General features: G+C 45.1%; 1 protein-coding gene across 3 annotated transcripts in view; it reads left to right on the top strand.

Annotated features, from left to right (window-relative positions):
* The first annotated feature begins 1,095 nt into the window (after positions 1–1,095).
* LOC141173776 (uncharacterized) overlaps positions 1,096–20,128 on the top strand; it is a 64,647-nt gene continuing 45,614 nt past the window's right edge. For all 3 annotated transcript variants that reach the window (XM_073658190.1, XM_073658189.1, XM_073658187.1), the window contains exon 1: positions 1,096–1,151. In XM_073658190.1, the coding sequence (XP_073514291.1) occupies positions 1,107–1,151 (45 nt within the window). In that variant the 5' untranslated portion in view covers positions 1,096–1,106. The remainder of the gene's footprint in view (positions 1,152–20,128) is intronic.

Genomic DNA, 20,128 nt, shown 5'->3' with positions numbered 1-20,128 from the left:
CGACTAAGTAGGTGGATTTTCAGCAGCATGGTGGAGGGACACTGAGGAGTAGGTGGATATGCATTCAGCAGAAGGGAGGAGAGTCACTGAGGAGAAGGCAGATCAGACTAGGTGGACAGGTATTCAGCAGTAGGGAGGAGAGGCAGTAGGGAGGAGAGATACTGAGGAGTAGGTAGATTAGACTAGGTGGGCTGGTATTCAGCAGCAGGGAGGAGGGACACTGAGGAGTAGATAGATCAGACTAGGTGGACAGGTATTGAGCAGCAGGGAGGAGTGACACTGAGGAGTAGGCAGATCAGACTAGGTGCACAGGTATTCAGCAGTAGGGAGGAGGTAAACTGAGGAGTAGGTAGATCAGACCAGGAGGACATGTATTCAGCAGTAGGGTGGGGAGACACTAAGGAGTAGGTAAATCAGATTAGGTGGACAGGTATTCAGCAGCAGGGTGGAGAGACACTGAGGAGTATGTAGATCAGACTAGGTGCACAGGTATTCAGCAGCAAGGAGGAGGGACACTGAGGAGTAGGTAGATCAGAATAGGTCGACAGGTATTCAGCAGCAGGGAGGAGGGACACTGATGAACTGTCACATTAGACTAAATCAGAGATAGTAAATGTTCACAAAGGATTATACAGCCATGCTGACATGGATTTAAAATGTGTACACAGCCTACTTATCAGGCCTACAAGGTCTACTTAGTAATGTATACAGTTTGTATTGTGATATGTGGTAACAGATGCTATATACCCGATTATAAACTTTACTAGTATGTTACTGAAAAACGTTTAGAAACTCTCCTAGTTCCCTACCAGTAAGAGCAAGAGAATAGCACAAATTATGAGTCAATCCAGGGCTCTTCTCAGTATATAAATCATACTTTGTTTTCCTTTTCTACATCTATAGATCTACAGGAGACCTCTTAGCAGATTAAACACATTTCAGATAATAGAAGTTGTGCAAGAGTGTGCATCCTAGCATTAAACAGCGTATTTTACCATATATTGCATATTTAAGGAGTTAAAATATTTACTGGAAACGACTCTGTTTCTATCCATCAGTCACAGGTTGCTGCAGTTGGTGTGAGAGTGTAGTGAGCATGCTCTGTTATGTGCAGCTGTCACTGCCCAGAGAGGGGGAGGAGGGAAGACAAGGTAAACCGTCATTGTCCCCTTGGGTCAAATATGTTGCAATCGATTTTTGCACCCAATTCTTGTCTGTGTAACGACACGCACAATATAAACATGTCAGAACATAATAGGTTCCGCAATTTTCCACCTTGCAGAGCAGTAATCAAGCTGTTTCCTGTTGGAAACAAAGGTCACATAACCAAGTCGCTGTGGCTCCTCTCCTTCCCCTATGTCACTTGGTGACGTTTTGCTGCACTTTTACTTTCATACATAAAGTGCACTAGAAGTCACATCGATCCCACACTGATCTAGACCTCATACTGCTGCCCCTGCCTAGAACGTCACAAGTATCATAATGTGGTTTGAGTAACCTTTTTACAGTTCTGCAATTTTTGCAAATACCATATTCTGTGTGTCTCTTGACTGCAGGGCCACGTCAAGTCTTGTGGAGACCCATAGATAAACATTTCAGGGTCATTTTTATTTTCATTTATTTTCTACATAGAGAAAATGAAGAATAATACAGTTTCAGCAATAGAGCCATATAATATCGTGCAGCAATAATGGCGCTATACAGATGCAGCTAAAAAATACTGTACTGTACTTACAATGCTGCCAGACAGTGAACCATACCTTGTGCCACACAGTAATCGCATAACATACTTCCTTTGGCACTGTTATGTAGTGCTCATATCATAAAGGTATAATGAAGTTGATTTAAAAGCCCCCATACACATTAAATCCAACAATTTTGGTGGGACCTGATTCCCCCTCCGCCCATCATCGTTTGGGACTAAGAAGGGTCAGCACTTTGAATTTTTATTTTATAAATCAATATTCCACAAGAAAATAAGCAACTTTGAATATATCCTATCAGAGAAATCTGTCTCTTTTCCCTTCTAAACTGATCTTTCAATCTCATTTCATGGGTGAAATCTGTAAAATTTGTCTTTATTGAAGGCCGCCTTTCCCATTACCAAGATAGGAGATGATAGTTGTTGCTTAGCAGGTTCTATGGATAAAGGAGGAGTGAGCAGCCTAATTTTTTTGTTCTTAAGGAAGATAAGCCGCTGCCGAGGATGTCTGGCAGCGGCTTTCTCTCCCCGTTGGCTAAGAGTTCATGTGTATAAGGGTGCTCAGGAGAGATAGCTGTCAATTACATGAGCTTTCTGCTAACAGCTATCCAATGTGTATGGACACTCTAAAAGGTTAGATCATCTTGATAAGGGTTCGTTATCTAGACATTGCAAAATAAAACATTTTGCAATGTACTTACTGTTTCATTTCTTCTTCCAGTAGCTCACCTTTTAATATTATTGTTCACAACTCATTGCCAAGAGTTCCGGTCACCCCTGCTGCCTGGAACAGTGGTCAAATAGGAGCAGAGCTTACAAGTTCCTACATAAGCTAGTAAACACTGCACTGAGGACGGCAGGGATCACTGTGGTTCCTAATCCCGCTCTTTAATTGGCCTTCTAAATGTTCCATAAGTAAATTATAACAACCTTTTAAATAAGAGGGGAATAGGGTGATAAAGGCGGCCAATGGTGTAGGCCCTCAGATCAGTGCCCTTTTGCCCCTTTTATAATTTACCACCTAACGGGTTGACTCATCTCTACTTGATGCCAGTTTTCGGCTCACGATAGAGTAAAAGTATAAAATGTGTCACTCTCATCATACATGCTGTATGCCTGAGGACTAAATGTTTATTTCAGTATTTTTCTTTTCACATTGTATAAAAAAGCCGACAAAACCTGTACGGTCAGCTTGTTTCCACGTCTCAGAGTGTGTTATGCAAGAGGACTTTCCATGTTTCGCTGCATTGTTCTCCGATAGTGTCATCAATAACACAGACAATCAGTATAAGAAGAGTCTACAATTTTATTTTTTTTATGCAATACACAAATATTAAAGTTAATGTTGTTTTCTGAAAGGTTCCAAATGTATTTATTTTACAGTAAATTATTTTTAAACATTTTTTTTATGAATGTAAGTCTTGTAACCAGTTTGGTTGCTAATTATTAGTTAATTATTATTTTAAGAGTATAGTATAACAATTTCACTTTAGCAACATAGTTTGCTTGCTGCAAGAATAATTTATTTGCAGTGTTTTCCTTGTAATTCCCACCTAATTGATGAAGTCGACGAGGCGTATATAACAGCTCCATAGAGAATCATTATTGTAGATGTTCTTATTTCCCCCTGGATCTCTTTTTCTGTGCACTGCTCATGTTTATGGACTTGACCTATTCTATTGGCTGCACCAGTCCAAATACTTGCAGTAGAATTTGCCCTCTCCTCTCTCCAATGGTTCCCACAAGGCCGGCGTCACCACCCGGTGCACCCAGGCGAGTCCCGGGGCCCTGATCAAGCGGGGGGCCCAATCGCCGTTGGGGACCCCAGCACACTATGGGGCCCGTGAGTCGAAGGAGCCCGGCACCAGCGCCCGCAAGTGTGCCCCCCCCCCATGCTTGATCAGGGCTCCGTCACTTGCAATACTTACCTCTCCCTGTTCCTCCGCAGATCTGGCGTCTCCCGCGTCTGGTAACACTCTGACGTTTCTAGTCAGAGGGCGCGATGACGTCCCTGCAGCGCGCCCTCTGCTCTGAGCAGTCACAGTGCAGAGAGCCGGAAGACGGCGTCGCTGATGAGTCTGGAGCAGAGCAGCGAGGAGAGGTGAGTATTTGATTTTTAATTTTTTTAATGTATGGGGCATTATATGGGGCCCATACTGTATGGAGCATTATATGGGGTCCATTATTCTGTATGGAGCATTATATAGGGCCCATTATTCTGTATGGATCATTATAGGGGTCCATTATTCTGTATGGAGCATTACATGGGGTCCATTATTCTGTATTGAGCATTATATGTGGTCCATTATACTGTATGGAGCACTATGTGGGTCCATTATTCTGTATGGAGCATTATATGGGGCCCATACTATATGGAGCAATATATGGGGCCCTTACAGTATGAAGCAATATATGGGGCCCATACTGTATGGAGCATTATATGGGGCCCATACTGTATGGAGCATTATATGGGGCCCATTCTGTATGGAGCATTATATGGGGCCCATTATTTGTATGGAGCATTATATGGGGTCCATTATTCTGTATGGAGCATTATATGAGGCCCATAATTCTGTAAGAAGCATTATTTGGGTTCCAGTATTCTGTATGGAGCATTATATAGGGCCCATTATTCTTTATGGAGCATTATATGGGGCCCATTATTCTGTATGGAGCATTATATGGGGCCCATTATTCTGTATGGAGCATTATATGGGGTCCATTATTCTGTATGGAGTATTATATGGGGTCCATTAATCTGTATGGAGCTTTATATGGGGTCCATTGTTCTGTGTGGAGCATTATATGGGGCCGATTATTCTGTATAGAGCATTATATGGGGCCCATTATTCTGTATGGAGCATTATATGGCCCCTTATTCTGTATGGAGCATTATATGGGGTCCATTATTCTGTATGGAGCATTATATGGAGTCCATTATACCGTATGGAACACTATGTGGGTCCATTATTCTGTATGGAGCATTATATGGGGCCCATACTGTATAGAGCATTATATGGGGCCCATACTGCATGCAGCATTATATGGGGCCCATTCTGTATGGAGCATTATATGGGTTCCATACTGTATGGAGCATTATATGGGGGCCCATTCTGTATGGAGCATTATATGGGACCCATTATTCTGCACAGAGCATTGTATGGGGTCCATTATGCTGTATGGAGCATTATATGGGGCCCGTTATTCTGTATGGAGCACTATATGAGGCCCATTATTCTCTATGGAGCATTATATGGGGCCCATTATTCTGTATGGAGCATTATTTGGGGTTCAGTATTCTGTATGGAGCATTATATGAGGTCCATTATTCTGTATGGAGAATTATATGGGGTCCATTATTCTGAATGGAGCATTATATGGGGTCTATGATTCTGTATGGAGCATTACATGGGGTCAATTATACTGTATTGAGCATTATATGGGGCCCATTGTACTGTATGGAGCATTATATGGAGTCCATTATTCTGTATGGAGCATTATGTGAGGCCCATTATTTTGTATGAAGCATTATATGGGGTTCATTATTCTGTATGGAGCATTATATGGGGCCCATTATTCTGTATGGAACATTACATGGGGTTGTGAAAACACGGGAAAGCATTATATGAAGCCCATCATTCTGTAAGGAGTAGTAACACTACTCAGATAACACAGGGTGAGGGTAAAACAGTGTGGCAATACTTTATTGAACCACAAAGCAGACAATAAACAGATAGAACAGTCCCAGCAAGTACCCAAGATGGTGTAAATTACAGCGTCCTCACTCTTCCGCTGGCCCGCCGAGAATAGAGTAGCTGCAATTTCCGGGCTTCGAGGGCCAACTACCCCCACCAGTGGTACCCCACTTTTGGCGTGACCCCAAAGACAGAAGGTAATGACAAGCTTAGGAAACTAGTGAAGTCTGGGGCCAGGTGACCTGATTGTCTCAATCTGGATTCTTCAAGACGTCTGAGGGTTCATTAATGGTCAATGGAGCCGATCTGTATTCCTCCAGCTGGTGCCAAAATCCCATAAGCTGACATGCTGTAGAATGACCCCAAATAGAGGCAGAGACCCCCTTTTTATAAATTACAATTGTACTTGCAGCCATCATTCACAGATCAAGGGTCAGGGCCGAAGGTGGAAAGAGCTCATGATTCATTGTTTGAGCATTTAATCAACTTGCATAGTTTGTCCTCCATTGCTTGGCGAATCAACATCTCCCTGGGCTGGTATAATACATAATCAGCATATTATCAAACAGTAATGCTCCCTGACCCTATCTTGCAAGATTTGCAGACAATGAGTTGCAGTGCATTTTAACTCAAGTGTTAACATTCAGGATTATTCAAACAATAGTCTGTGTTAATCAACCAAAGAAGAACACAGGTTAAAAAAGTCAACATAAAAAAGGTATATTGCTCTTGGCCATCAGAAAGTATGTCTGGCATAATTAAGAAGAAAAGCTGTGTCGTCACAGGGGTCCATTATTATGTATGGAGTAATATATGGGGCCCATTATTCTGTAAGGAGCAAGACATGGGGTCCATTAATCTGTGTGGAGCATTATATGGGGTCCATTATTCTTTATGGAGCATTATATGGAGTCCATTATTCTGTATGGAGCATTATATGGGGGCCAGTATTCAGCATGGATCATTATATGGGGTCCATAATACTGTATGGAGGACTATGTGGTGCCTATAATACTGTATGGAGGACTATACTGTCCGGTCTGCACTGTGCGCTGCGAGGATTCGGCAGTTTCTGAGCTATTGTGGATTTACAATAGATATCCCTCATGTAATGTAAGAAGTAAAATCTATGCATTGTTCTATACTTATATTTCTCTGTCGTATCTGTGCATCATGAATCATGGTATGTGTTAAAAGGGCCACTGAGACTCTTTCGCCAGGGGCCACAAAAACCTGCTTCCGGCCCTGGGTTCCCACTACAGTAAAATCAAAAGAAACATGCTCACATCACGCATTTGTGTGCCTTGACATATTTATAACTGCACAACAACTTCTTAAATCTACTTTACCTTTCATTTAGGAGTTTTATTGGCAATGCTTCATTGGAAAAGGTATGCAAATTAGCTCCCTGCGAGAGGGAAGACAGCTGTCTCACCAAGCCCACCTGTTGGAGGTAGCAGACTTTAAATCAATGTCCAATACAAGTTTTGCAAGTGAAACATGACCAGGAATATTAGTAAAGAGAGACAACGATCGGTCCACGGGTGTTTCACACACAAAGTTTAGCTAGCAGACTTTGATGCTGCTTTGGGGGGGATGATATTGAAGACCAGTTATGAATAGTCATATTGACAATGCTCCAACCCAAATTTGCAGATTGTCTCACTAGTACAACTAGTAGTTACTCTATTAGTCAATATGCAAAACTTTAATGAGACTTGTAAAATGGCTGAGGGTTTTAGCCAAGCCAACCACCTATTTGTAGACAGCTGTTTTGCTTCACGTTAATACAGAGTTTGATTGGCTGAGTGATACAATGAAACTCCATACACAACTGACCTTAATGAGAGTCACCTCCCCAAAGCCACATCAGAGGCACCTCATTCCCCGAAACGACTGACTGCAAACGTGTGCCTGACTTGACTAATATCCCTGACTATAATGCTAGGTTTGTTAAAAAGACGGATATAACAAGTGGCATAGAGAAGTGCAATCCATCACTGCACAGAACACGTCTCCTCCAGAGTGCAGTGGTGGCGGCTTTACACCACTCCATCCGACGCTCAGCATTGTGCTTGGTGATGTACAGCTGCATGCAGCAGCTCGACCAGTGTTTGTGCTGATACCAGAGGAGGTCTGGACTCTGCAGTTATGGAGTCAGCAGAGTGGTGGTAACTTTTCTGCCCTCTGCTCCTCAGCACTCAGACCCCCCCGCTCTGTAAGGCTACGGGGTCTCCACTACGTGGCTGAGTTGCAGCGGCTCCTTCCACTTCTCAATAATATCACTCACAGGTGATGGGGGAAGATTTAGGAAGTAAGAAAGGTCATGAACTGACTTGTTACCAGTGTGGTCTTGTACTAGGGGCGCTGTACCACAAGCCATTCTGTTACACTATAGAAAAGACAGACGACATGGCGAGGGGCCGGATATAAATAAAGCAGGGGCTATGGGGCTGAAAGTTATACACTTGGGTTTATGGGACTCAATAAGAAACAAGAATTCAAGAATTAAGAGGTAGGATTGGTTTCCTAAAATATGCAAAAATATGCATTTTCGTATTGCTCACAACTAATCTGTTTTATTTTTCCTGTACACTGTATGCTTCCACTATATCATAACTACAGTTTTTGACATATGCCTTTGGTACTAAAAGGAAGAACTTGTACCAATGATGCTTCCCCTGGTCCGTGTGTGGCCAGTGCCTGAACCTCGTCCCCTGGTCCGTGTGTGACCAGTGCCTGAACGTGTAGTCCGTATGTCCAGACTGCTAAAACCAGTCTCCGAATCCAGTCTTGTCTGGGAGTCCGTGTCATTATCCGTCCTGCCCGAAAAGTAGTCTAAACGGAGCCTGAGTCCATGTCCGCATGCGTGACCCTTGGGTTCAGCAGCTTCAGTACTGGGGCCCGCCTAAATGTCATACCTGGCGGCTACCTGCAGCTCAAGCCTTACTTCACCATCAGAAGCTCATGTGAACACCAGGTAGCCGCTTAGCTATGCCCCTCCTAGGTAAGGCCGACCCATGGCACACTGGGACCATGAACCGCGTGAGTCACCTGCGTGTGGGACACCTTATAAGGGTTCATTCAGACATCCAAGTGTTATGCGTGTTTTTCATGGATAGCACTCATACGCATGACATTCTATGGGAATATTCACATGTCTGATTTTTTTCTTGCACCAAGTGGTCCACGGCAAATATAAGAGACATGTGCGATTTTGATCCGACGGTAGGATCAAAATCGCACAATGCATGTTAATGGTAGTGTTGAGCCACCCCCGTAGTGTTCGAGTTCGGTTCGGTTCGTCGAACACCCGTGTGTTCGCCGAACAGTTCGTCGAACACCTTCGAACACCGTTAAAACCAATGGCAGGCAAACAAAACACATAGAAACACATAGAAAACACCTTCAAAGGTGTCCAAAAGCTGACAAACTGCTCAGAAGACATAACTAACGCATGGAAAAGTGACAAGTACATATAGTCATGCGAAAAGAAAAGAGGTGGAGGAGTAAAAGGAGGGGGAGACACAGATATAGGCATGTCATGCCCTTCTAAAATCCAAAAAGTGAGAAGCCGACACGGCCAGTCCGTTCCTGCTCGTGCCACCTACGTGTCGCCGGGTTTGTGCCAGAGCCGCGGTGGACCCTGACGGCCAGCCCCCCTCTCCCAATACTGGTGCCTGTCCGCTGGTGGGTCGAGCGAACCCCCTGTGGTAGAGGCAGCTCTAAGCTTTTTAATTTAAATTGTCTCTCTAATTTGAATGAATACACTTTAAATCCTTTTACAAGGATCTATTGGAGGGCAAGTCTCATGCTAGCAGCCGCATAATTCCAGCTCCAGTAGCGTCCACTAAAGCTGCTGCAGTTAAAAAGCTTTTATAAGGATCGAGCTCAGCGGTCTACCGCAAGGCGTCCTACCGCCAGTTCCAGCCCCTATGCCTTGGGGTGCCTCCTGATGCTCTTCACTGAGTATCCCGTGGTCCCGAAGCATTTCCTTTGAAAAAATTAAGTGTCCAAACTACAGGTGGTGTAGCTTGCTTAACAGCCGGGATAATCCGCTGACTAGCAGACACTGCTACTAGGCACAAAGTATTTCCTGGGCTAGATGCAGTTAAAAATTTGTAATTAGATACTCTCGTTGGATGCTGAGAAAGCATTCCATAGAGTCTCCTGGCACGCCATATATTATTCTCTTAAAAAGCTTGGGGTAGGGGTCTAGGGGACCCTTTTATAGCCAAAATCACAGCCCTGTATCGCAATACGTCACCTAGGCTGAAGATAAATGGAACTGTAGCACCCTGAGGGCTCGGTTGCTACAGAGGTATTGCACCTCACCCAGAGGTGTGATATCTCACTCTCAGGTAAGGATGGAGTGTGGATCAGGACCCGACACCTGCATGCATTACACCACATTGCTGCATGCATTACACCACATTGCCGTGGGGCAGGGCGACCAATATGCCCCTGAGATGGGCGCGACAGTCCCTGTCCCTGGCTGGAGTGGGGGGAGGGAACACTGAGGAAGGGGAACCCTGTAGTGCAGGAGCAGGGAGGAAGCAGTTCCTGGGTGCATTGAGAAGGGAGTATAAAAGGTGGGCACCATCTTAGTTCAGTGCAGAGAAGTCTGAGCAGAAGTGACAGGGAGCAGGGGCCCTGCATGAGCTCTGCTCTGGAGGCGGGCCTAGTAACAGAGGCCCAGGCCTGGAAGAGGGAGAAGGAAGGAAAAGGAGCGGAGAAGGCTCCAGGAACGATGAACGAAGGGATCCCAGGGGTGCGGACGGGCGAGTCGCCACCGCACGCCCGAATCCACCTGCGTGGAGGGGTCAGGCCAAAGGGGGAGACCGGTCCCCGAAACTAGTGGAGGCAGGAAACGACCCTCAGCTAGAAACAGGAGGCTGTGACATTTTATGTGGCGCAGCCCCTCGCTACACCCGCTAGGAAGGCACCACATAGGGTCAGGGAAACTGGCGCCAAGTTTACCAAGAGGAGGCCCGAGGCAGCCGGACAGAAGGATTGGTAAGAAAGGCCAGACAAAGGACACACAAAGGGGGTCCTGTGAAGCGCTCCAAAGTTATCTGGGAGTTGTCTGAGCCCCTCACCTGGTGAGCACAGTACGACGTGGGCAGCCGTTACCTGCCGAAGTGGTCTGGATAATAAGAACTGCGAATAAAGGCCCTGGACTGCATCACTGACTCCGTGTCGTTACTGCTGCTGCCCTGCACCATCACCCCTATCCTCTGCATACACTGCCCTGAGGCTATACTCCTCCCGTGGGGAGTTATGCTATGCTCTGCTGCACCCACAACACCAGCCTCAGCGGTCTGCCCTGCAGCGGCGGTTCACTCTGACTGCAATCCACGGGTGGCGTAGTCGGACATTTAAACATCAAAACCACATAAATAGTTCCGCCACTGGTTTGACCGCCCTGAGCCACGGAACCGGGTCGCCGCCACGGAGACTACAACCACCAGCATCCACCAAAAAGGGTCCGACTCCGGGTGTCCCAAGGCCCAGGGGGCGTGTCAGAACATTTTCATCACCTTTCATAATCACCAATGGGACAAGGCAGGGATGTCCTCTGTCCCCTCTCTTATACATCCTAGTGATGGAGCACCTGCTCTCATCAATTCGCCATAACCCCAATATTAGGTGGATTGAGGTGGGAGGCACTGAGTACAAGTGCTCTCTATTTGCTGATGATGTCCTAGTATATATCACTCAATCATATATATCCATCCCTGCTGTTATGGCTGAAATAGATCACTTAGTTACATGGTCAAATTTTAAAATCAATGCAGTGAAGTCTCAGGCCCTCGATGTCTCCCTCCCCAAATCCATACAGGATTCCATCCAGTCCAACTTTCCCTTTGCCTGGCCCTCACAGGGTATCAAATACTTAGGAATTCCTATTCATAGAGACCTCTCCCGTCTATGTTATCTTAATTTTGGGCCCTTTATTGAACAACTCCATACAGACCACGGTTGGCAAGTTAGAACTGTAAGATTCACTACGTGAACCTCTGGTATTTTGTGGAAAAGCACATGTACACTGTGTTCCAAATTATTATGCAAAAAGTGTTTAGGAGTGATAAGGGAAGAATTTGTTTGTTTGTCAGTTAAACTCATTGATGGTGATGTGTGTCAGGACTCTTTATATCACTGTAAACAATTGCAGACACCTGTGCTAATTAGTTTGGCAGGTGTGTCCAATGAAAGGCAAGACTACTTAAGAAGGCTGTCCCACATTATTAAGCAGCCTACATTTTCTGCCAAAATGGGAAAGAAAAAGGATGTGTCGGCTGCTGAGAAGCAACAAATTGTGGAGTGTTTAGGTCAAGGCATGAATACAATCAACATTGTGCGATGATCAGGATGAAGTGTCTTGGCAAACAAGAAGTATGTAGCTGATTCACAGTACACACGTGTGCGTGCTGATAAGGGCAAATTGAGGACTCTTTCCTACAGGCAATTAAGTCAGGTTAAAAGAGCAGCGGCAAAAAAGCCTTGTCATAGCAGCAGACAAGTTTTTGAAGCTGCTGGTGCCTCCAACGTCCCCCGAACAACAAGATGCAGGGTCCTTCAGAGGTTTGCAGCTGTGCGTAAGCCATCCTGTCGACCTCCTCTATCGACTGCACACAAGCAGAAACGGCTCCAGTGGGCCAAACAATACATGAAGACTGATTTTAAAACTGTTTTGTTCACGGATGAGTGCCGTGCAACGCTCGATGGTCCAGATGGATGGAGTGGAGGATGGCTGGTTGATGGACACCCCACGCAAACACGGCTACAGCGCCAACAAGGAGGAGGTGGAGTAATGTTTTGGGCTGGACTCATGGGGAGAGAGAGTGTCGTCCCCTTTAGGATCCCTGAAGGGGTAAAGATGAACTCCATAATGTATGTGGAGTTTCTCAAACAGCACTTCCTGCTATGGTTCAAGAAGAAGAACTGTGTATTCCACAGCAAGATCATTTTCATGCATGATAATGCACCGTCTCATGCTGCAGATAACACATCTGCATCTCTGGCTGATATGGGCATAAAAGGGGACAAACTTATGGTGTGACCCCCATGCTCCCCTGACCTCTACCCCATTCAGAACCTCTGGAGCATCATCAAAAGGAGTGTCTATGATGGCGGGAGGCAGTTCACATCTAAGCAACAGCTCTGGGAGGGTATTCTGTCCTCATGCAAAACAATTGAAGCAGAAACCATTCAAAACCTGACAAATTCAATGGACGAGAGAGTTCAGAAGCTGCTTTCGAACAAGGGGTCCTAAGTGCAAATGTACCATCACCTAGAATAAAGTTTTGAGTTGAAAACTGTTTGATTTCAGTTTCTAATAACCTGCTAATGCTTATAATTTCAAAAATGACCATTTTTTTGGTCTTTATTAAAATGAAAAGGTTGATCGAAGAGTGTGGGGGATCTAAGAGTGTGGCAACCCAGTAGTCAGGATTACTTCGAATTCTGACAATCTGAGGGTCATGTTGCAGGTAGTGCAGCAAGAAGGCACTTATGTGTCTTGCGCATCTCGGAGCCCCAAAATTATTTTCCGGGCTAGATGCAGCTAAAAATTATTATTAATTTTAAATCTGGTGGAGCTTAGTATAGATGGCCTAATAGAATCAGTACTGCACACTGCTACAAAGCCCAAATTATTTTCCAGCCAAGATACAGATAAACATGATTAGTAATTTTAAATCTGGTGGAGCTTAGTATAGATGGCCTAATAGAATCAGTGCTGCACACTGCTACAAAGCCCAAATTATTTTCCAGCCAAGATACAGATAAACATGATTAGTAATTTGAAAGCTTAAAACGGTTGGTGAGGTGATTTTAACCAATCATCAAGCTTTTACTCTCCCCAGGATGACACAGGGGTAGAAAAGTCATTTCGGATCCATGATTTGTTCATCTTTATGAATGTGAGTCTGTCTACATTATCAGTGGAGAGCCGCGTGCGCTTATCTGTCAGCACACCACCAGCAGCGCTGAACACACGTTCAGACAGAACGCTGGCTGCGGGGCATGACAAGATCTCCAAGGTGTAAGTGGCTAGCTCCGGCCATTTATCCAGATTGGAAGCCCAAAAAGAGCAAGGGTCCAGTGACACAGTCATGGCTTCAATGTTTACTTGGAGATACTCCTGTACCATCGTCTCTAGGCGTTGACTATGTGTCAGACTTCTTGTCTCCTGTGGCCTTGCAAAGGATGAGCTAAAAAAGTGGTGAAATGATTCCGCAAAATTGATGTTACCAGCAGATACTGTGTTTCTGTTACGGTTTGAGTGCTGAACACTCGACGGTCCCACGGTTGGCAAGTTGGAACTGTGAGATTCACTACGTGCACCACTGGTGTTTTGTGGAAAAGCACATGTAAGATTCTGCAACAGTCTCTGCTGATACTCCTGCATGCGTGCATCCCTTTCTATGGCAGGAATAATTTCTGCAAATTTACTTTTGTACCGGGGATCTAACAGTGTGGCAACCCAGTAGTCAGGATTATTTCTAATTCTCACAATTCGAGGGTCATGTTGCAGGTAGTGCAGCAAGAAGGCACTCATGTGTCTTGCGCATCCAGGAGCACCAAGTCCCTGTTGTGTTGGTGGCGAGGTAACAATCATGCTTCCTTCCTCTGTCCTCTCCCCCCAACCTCGCACAACAGAAATGTGATCAAGGTCTCCCTCATCTGATGAGTCTTCCATCAGTTCGTCCTCCACTTCTTCCTGGGCTCCTGCACCTTCCTCACTAGTTTGGCTGCTACCATGCGCCCTGGTAAAACCATCTCCCCCACCCTCACATGCCTGCCGCCTTGGTGCTGCCGACCATCTGGACCTTGCAGATGTTAGCCCTTCCGCATACAACTCCTCCTCCTCTACTTCCTCCACCTCCTCTTGTGCCACCACCTGACTGCGAATTCTGTTTAACATGTGCTCCAGCATGTAAATCACCGGAATAGTCATGCTGATAATGGCATCGTCAGCACTAACCATCTTCGTCGCCATTTCAAAACTGTGCAGAAGGGTGCATAGGTCCCTGATCTGAGACCACTCCTCCAGCGTGATTTGCCCCACCTCTGGATCTTGTTGGCCCAGGCTATACGTCAGAACGTATTGCACCAGGGCTTGTCGGTGCTGCCACAGTCGCTGCAACATGTGCAGAGTTGAATTCCACCGGGTAGGCACATCGCATTTTAGCCGGTGAAGTGGCAGGCCCAACGACTTCTGTAGAGATGTAAGTCGCTGAGCTGCGGGATGCGAACGGCGGAAGTGAGCACACAGCGACCGTGCCCTCTGCAGAAGGCCATCAAGTCCGGGATAGTGGGCTAAAAATTGCTGGACAACCAGGTTCAACACGTGAGCCATACAAGGCACGTGTGTGACATTGCCCCGGCGAAGGGCTGCACCCAGGTTTGCAGCATTGTCGCACACGGCCTTCCCTGGTTTCAGGTCCAGTGGAGACAACCATTCATGAAATTGGTTCTCCAGAGCTGACCACAACTCCTCAGCTGTGTGACTCACATTGTCCAGACATTTCAAAGTAAAAACCGCCTGATGATGTTGAGCCCTACTGCCAGCATAGTAAGGAGGTGTGCAGGATCCCTTCTGCGCAGTTAGAAAGCTTGTGGCATGACCAGACAGGCTTTGGGTGCAGATGGAGGACCAAGAGAAGGTTGAGGAGGCAGAAGCAGTGGAGGAACTTTGAGATAAAGAGGATTGACGCACAACTCGTGGGGACGGCTAGACTTGGACAGCAGCCCCTTGTCCTGCTGTCACCATAGTTACCCAGTGCCCAGTCAGCGACATGTAACGCCCCTGTCCATGCCTACTCGTCCAAGTGTCTGTGGTGAAATGCACCCTGTCACACACAGAGTTTCTCAAAGAAGCGGTGATGTTGTGTGCGACATGCTGGTGGAGCGCAGGCACACCTTTCCTTGAGAAGTAGTGCCGACTGGGCATCTGGTACTGGGGCACTGCGACGGACATAAGGTCTCGAAAATCCTCTGTGTCCACCAGGCGGAAAGGCAGCATTTCTGTAGCCAAGAGCTTGCAGATGGTGAAATTCAACCTCTTAGCTTTCTCATGGCTAGGAGGAAATGGTCTTTTACTTGTCCACATCTGAGGGACCGAGGGCTGGCTGTTGTGCTTAGACGGGGTTGATAAGGGTGTCCCCGGCAAACTGCCGGTCTGTGAGGAAGATGCAGGTGGACATGTTAGGTTGCCTTGATCCAAAGGTGGTGCTATGGATGTCGGACAGCGCTCAACACCAGCTGGTGTTACCACCTCCAAAGAAAATGATGACCTGCCAATCACGCTGGCTGTTGCGGGTAAAGAGGTGGCAGGTCTGCGTCCCAAAACAGGTGTGACTGCTGTCTCCCCAGTCACAGAGGATGAAGAGGCCGCGGATGCACAAGATGTGGCAGACGGTGGTTGGCCCAGCCGGCTAGGCCGCATTGTAGCACAGTGAGCTTCCCACTGCAACTTATGCTTCATGTCCATGTGCCGGTTCATGCATGAAGTACTCAAACTATGTATTTTTTGGCCTCTACTTAGCTTTTGCTGACAAATGTTACAGATAACACGAGTTGGGTCATCTTTATCGATCTGAAAAAATGCCCAGGCTATGCAAGGCTTAGCACCCATGCGACCTGAAGAGCCACCATGACTTGTGGTGAGAGGCAGAGTTGTGTTTGAGGATGCAGTTGTTGACGTGCTTCCAGTACTACGTCTCTGTCCAGGAAGGCGCAACCTGACCTCGTAGTCACTAGCATTCTCCTCCACCTCCTCTGCTGACCTCATCTCTTGGCTGACTGTGGGTTGACAGTAAGTGGGATCTCCAACCTCATCATCATCACCCTGTGTGTTATCACACCCATCGTCCTCAGAGCCAACCTGTTCCTGCCCTGACAAAAAACTAAAGTTGTCGCTCCAATCAGGTGTTTGAGTCTCATCATCGTCTTCCTCATTGTCTCCACCAACAGGAGTTACAGTTTGGGAACGAGGGTCTACATTATGGTCAGAACCTTCTGCGTCTGGTCCTGGATCCGACTCATAAAGATTCTGGGCATCAGTGCAGATCATTTCCTCGTCTGGATTCACAGAGGCGCTGGAGCCGATCTCTGATTCCCGGGCTATAGTATGAGTAAACAGCTCTGCAGACTCAACCATCTGTTCTACCTCATACTCAGACGGGCAGCTGGAGATTTGGGAGCTGTGAGGAAGCAAGTGCGATTGGGGTGACACCTCTGAGGACTGGAGTATTTGTGATGTTGAAGTTGATGTGGAGGAGAGCCCACTTAAAGGAGCACTTGATATCCATTGAAGCACCTGCTGTTTTTGTGCCTCATCTGGAATTTGTAGCGATTGGCGTGGCCGTAAGAAAGGGATCTTATCACATTGTCCGCTAAAAGAAGTAGACATTTTAGTTTGGCTGGAAGATGGTCTTTCTTCTGCAGATGTTACTGTTGCTTTAACACCTACCCCACGGACAGAACCTTTTTTCCCCTTCCCAACACGCCTATTCCCCTTTCCACCAGCAGCAGGCCTTTTTCCACTCATTTTGGTGGTTAACTAATTCACAACTCTGGACTTGTTTGCACAAAAAAACAATGGATGGGAACCGAGCAGAGCTGAGTGGCCAAACTGTGGTATTAGGCCAAAACTATTGTCTGGATTAGATGCAGAAAAAAATTATATTCAATTTGCAACCTGATGGAGGTCAGTATAGATGGACTAATAGACCAAGTCCCACACACTGCTAGAAGCCCAAATATTTTTTCAGAGCTAGATGCAGATAAAAATTATTTTTAATTTGCAACCTGATGGAGGTCAGTATAGATGGACTAATAGACCAAGTCCCACACACTGCTAGAAGCCCAAATATTTTTTCAGAGCTAGATGCAGATAAAAATTATATTCAATTTGCAACCTGATGGAGGTCAGTATAGATGGACTAATAGACCAAGTCCCACACACTGCTAGAAGCCCAAATATTTTTTCAGAGCTAGATGCAGATAAAAATTATATTCAATTTGCAACCTGATGGAGGTCAGTATAGATGGACTAATAGACCAAATCCCACACACTGCTAGAAGCCCAAATATTTTTTCACAGCTAGATGCAGATAAAAATTATTTTTAATTTGCAACCTGATGGAGGTCAGTATAGATAGACTAATAGACCAAGTCCCACACACTGCTAGAAGCCCAAATATTTTTTCAGAGCTAGATGCAGAAAAAAATTATATTCAATTTGCAACCTGATGGAGGTCAGTATAGATGGACTAATAGAACAAGTCCCACAGACTGCTAGAAGCCCAAATATTTTTTCAGAGCTAGATGCAGAAAAAAATGATATTCAATTTGCAACCTGATGGAGGTCAGTATAGATGGACTAATAGACCAAGTCCCACACACTCCTAGAAGCCCAAATATTTTTTCAGAGCTAGATGCAGAAAAAAATTATATTCAATTTGCAACCTGATGGAGGTCAGTATAGATGGACTAATAGACCAAGTCCCACACACTGCTAGAAGCCCAAATATTTTTTCAGAGCTAGATGCAGATAAAAATTATTTTTAATTTGCAACCTGATGGAGGTCAGTATAGATGGACTAATAGACCAAGTCCCACACACTGCTAGAAGCCCAAATATTTTTTCAGAGCTAGATGCAGATAAAAATTATTTTTAATTTCCAACCTGATGGAGGTTAGTATAGATGGACTAATAGACGAAGTCCCACACACTGCTAGAAGCCGAAATATTTTTTCAGAGCTAGATGCAGAAAAAAATTATATTCAATTTGCAACCTGATGGAGGTCAGTATAGATGGACTAATAGACCAAGTCCCACACACTGCTAGAAGCCCAAATATTTTTTCAGAGCTAGATGCAGATAAAAATTATTTTTAATTTGCATCCTGATGGAGGTCAGTATAGATGGACTAATAGAACAAGTCCCACACACTGCTAGAAGGCCAAATATTTTTTCAGAGCTAGATGCAGAAAAAAATGATATTCAATTTGCAACCTGATGGAGGTCAGTATAGATGGACTAATAGACCAAGTCCCACACACTGCTAGAAGCCCAAATATTTTTTCAGAGCTAGATGCAGAAAAAAATTATATTCAATTTGCAACCTGATGGAGGTCAGTATAGATGGACTAATAGACCAAGTCCCACACACTGCTAGAAGCCCAAATATTTTTTCAGAGCTAGATGCAGAAAAAAATTATATTCAATTTGCAACCTGATGGAGGTCAGTATAGATGGACTAATAGACCAAGTCCCACACACTGCTAGAAGCCCAAATATTTTTTCAGAGCTAGATGCAGATAAAAAATATTTTTAATTTGCAACCTGATGGAGGTCAGTATAGATGGACTAATAGACCAAGTCCCACACACTGCTAGAAGCCCACATATTTTTTCAGAGCTAGATGCAGATAAAAATTATTTTTAATTTGCAACCTGATGGAGGTCAGTATAGATGGACTAATAGACCAAGTCCCACACACTGCTAGAAGCCCAAATATTTTTTCAGAGCTAGATGCAGAAAAAAATTATATTCAATTTGCAAACTGATGGAGGTCAGTATAGATGGACTAATAGAATGATGCAACCTGATGGAGGTCAGTATAGATGGACTAATAGACCAAGTCCCACACACTGCTAGAAGCCCAAATATTTTTTCAGAGCTAGATGCAGAAAAAAATTATATTCAATTTGCAACCTGATGGAGGTCAGTATAGATGGACTAATAGAATGATGCTATGCCCAAAAGGTTTTACTTCACTAGGTGCAGTAAAAAAATTGGTATTCTATACACAGGTGGTATATCTTGCAACACAGATAGGCTACTCCACTGACTAACACACTCTGCAATAGGCCAAAAAGGATTAGCTTTGCTAGATTCAGCCAAATGCTGTGAAAAAAACTTGCACAGCACTGGCACAGACCTGCCTGGCAAAAACTGATAGGAACTGATGTAACCTAGTCCTGAAAAGGACTGCAATTACAATTAGTCTTTACTCCCAACCTATCTATTTAAGAGCACAGACCTGCCTGATAAAAGTCGTAGGAAATGCTGTAACCTAGTCCTTAAAAGGACTGCAATCACAACTATTCCCTACTCCCAAGCTATCTGTAGATTTGTGCGAAAATTGGCTTGAAATTAACAAGGTATAGCACACACAGCAACAGCGGTGCCGTCTAACACGCAGCTGCAGCAGTGAGAAAATGGTGGCGACAGGGAAAATGGCTGGGTCTTATAGGGCAAGGACATGTGACATACACTGCCAATGACACATGCCCTTGCTTGTGTGAAAAAAAGCACTTCGCTCCGTGTGTGCGCTGCTGATAGGCTGACAGATTGCACCTCCCCACTGCAAATGCGGGAAAGAGAAAAAAAAATGGAGATCTTCATTATTCCTGCAGAGATCCATCCCCTGCCCCTCCCCCCGCCCCGCTGTACACTCAAACTGCGTATTAACATTAATTTTCATCATTACTGAGAAAAAATCCAGTTATGATTTTGGTGCACGAACAGTTATCGAACATAACCTCGAACAGCCGAATTTTTTTCAAATCGTTCGTGTTCGCCGAACGGCTCGAACACCGCCCAAAACAGCTCGAATTTGAGATTGGCGAACAGTTCGAGTCGAACATCGCTCATCTCTAGTTAATGGGTCTGTGAAAAAATATCGGACTACATTAGGATGACATCCGAGTGCGG

The sequence above is a fragment of the Phyllobates terribilis genome, unplaced genomic scaffold, assembly GCF_046119375.1.
Source record: "Phyllobates terribilis strain yellow unplaced genomic scaffold, ASM4611937v1 Scaffold_13__5_contigs__length_258822181, whole genome shotgun sequence".
Lineage (NCBI taxonomy): Eukaryota > Metazoa > Chordata > Amphibia > Anura > Dendrobatidae > Phyllobates > Phyllobates terribilis.
This window is presented reverse-complemented; position numbering and strand designations above follow the sequence as displayed.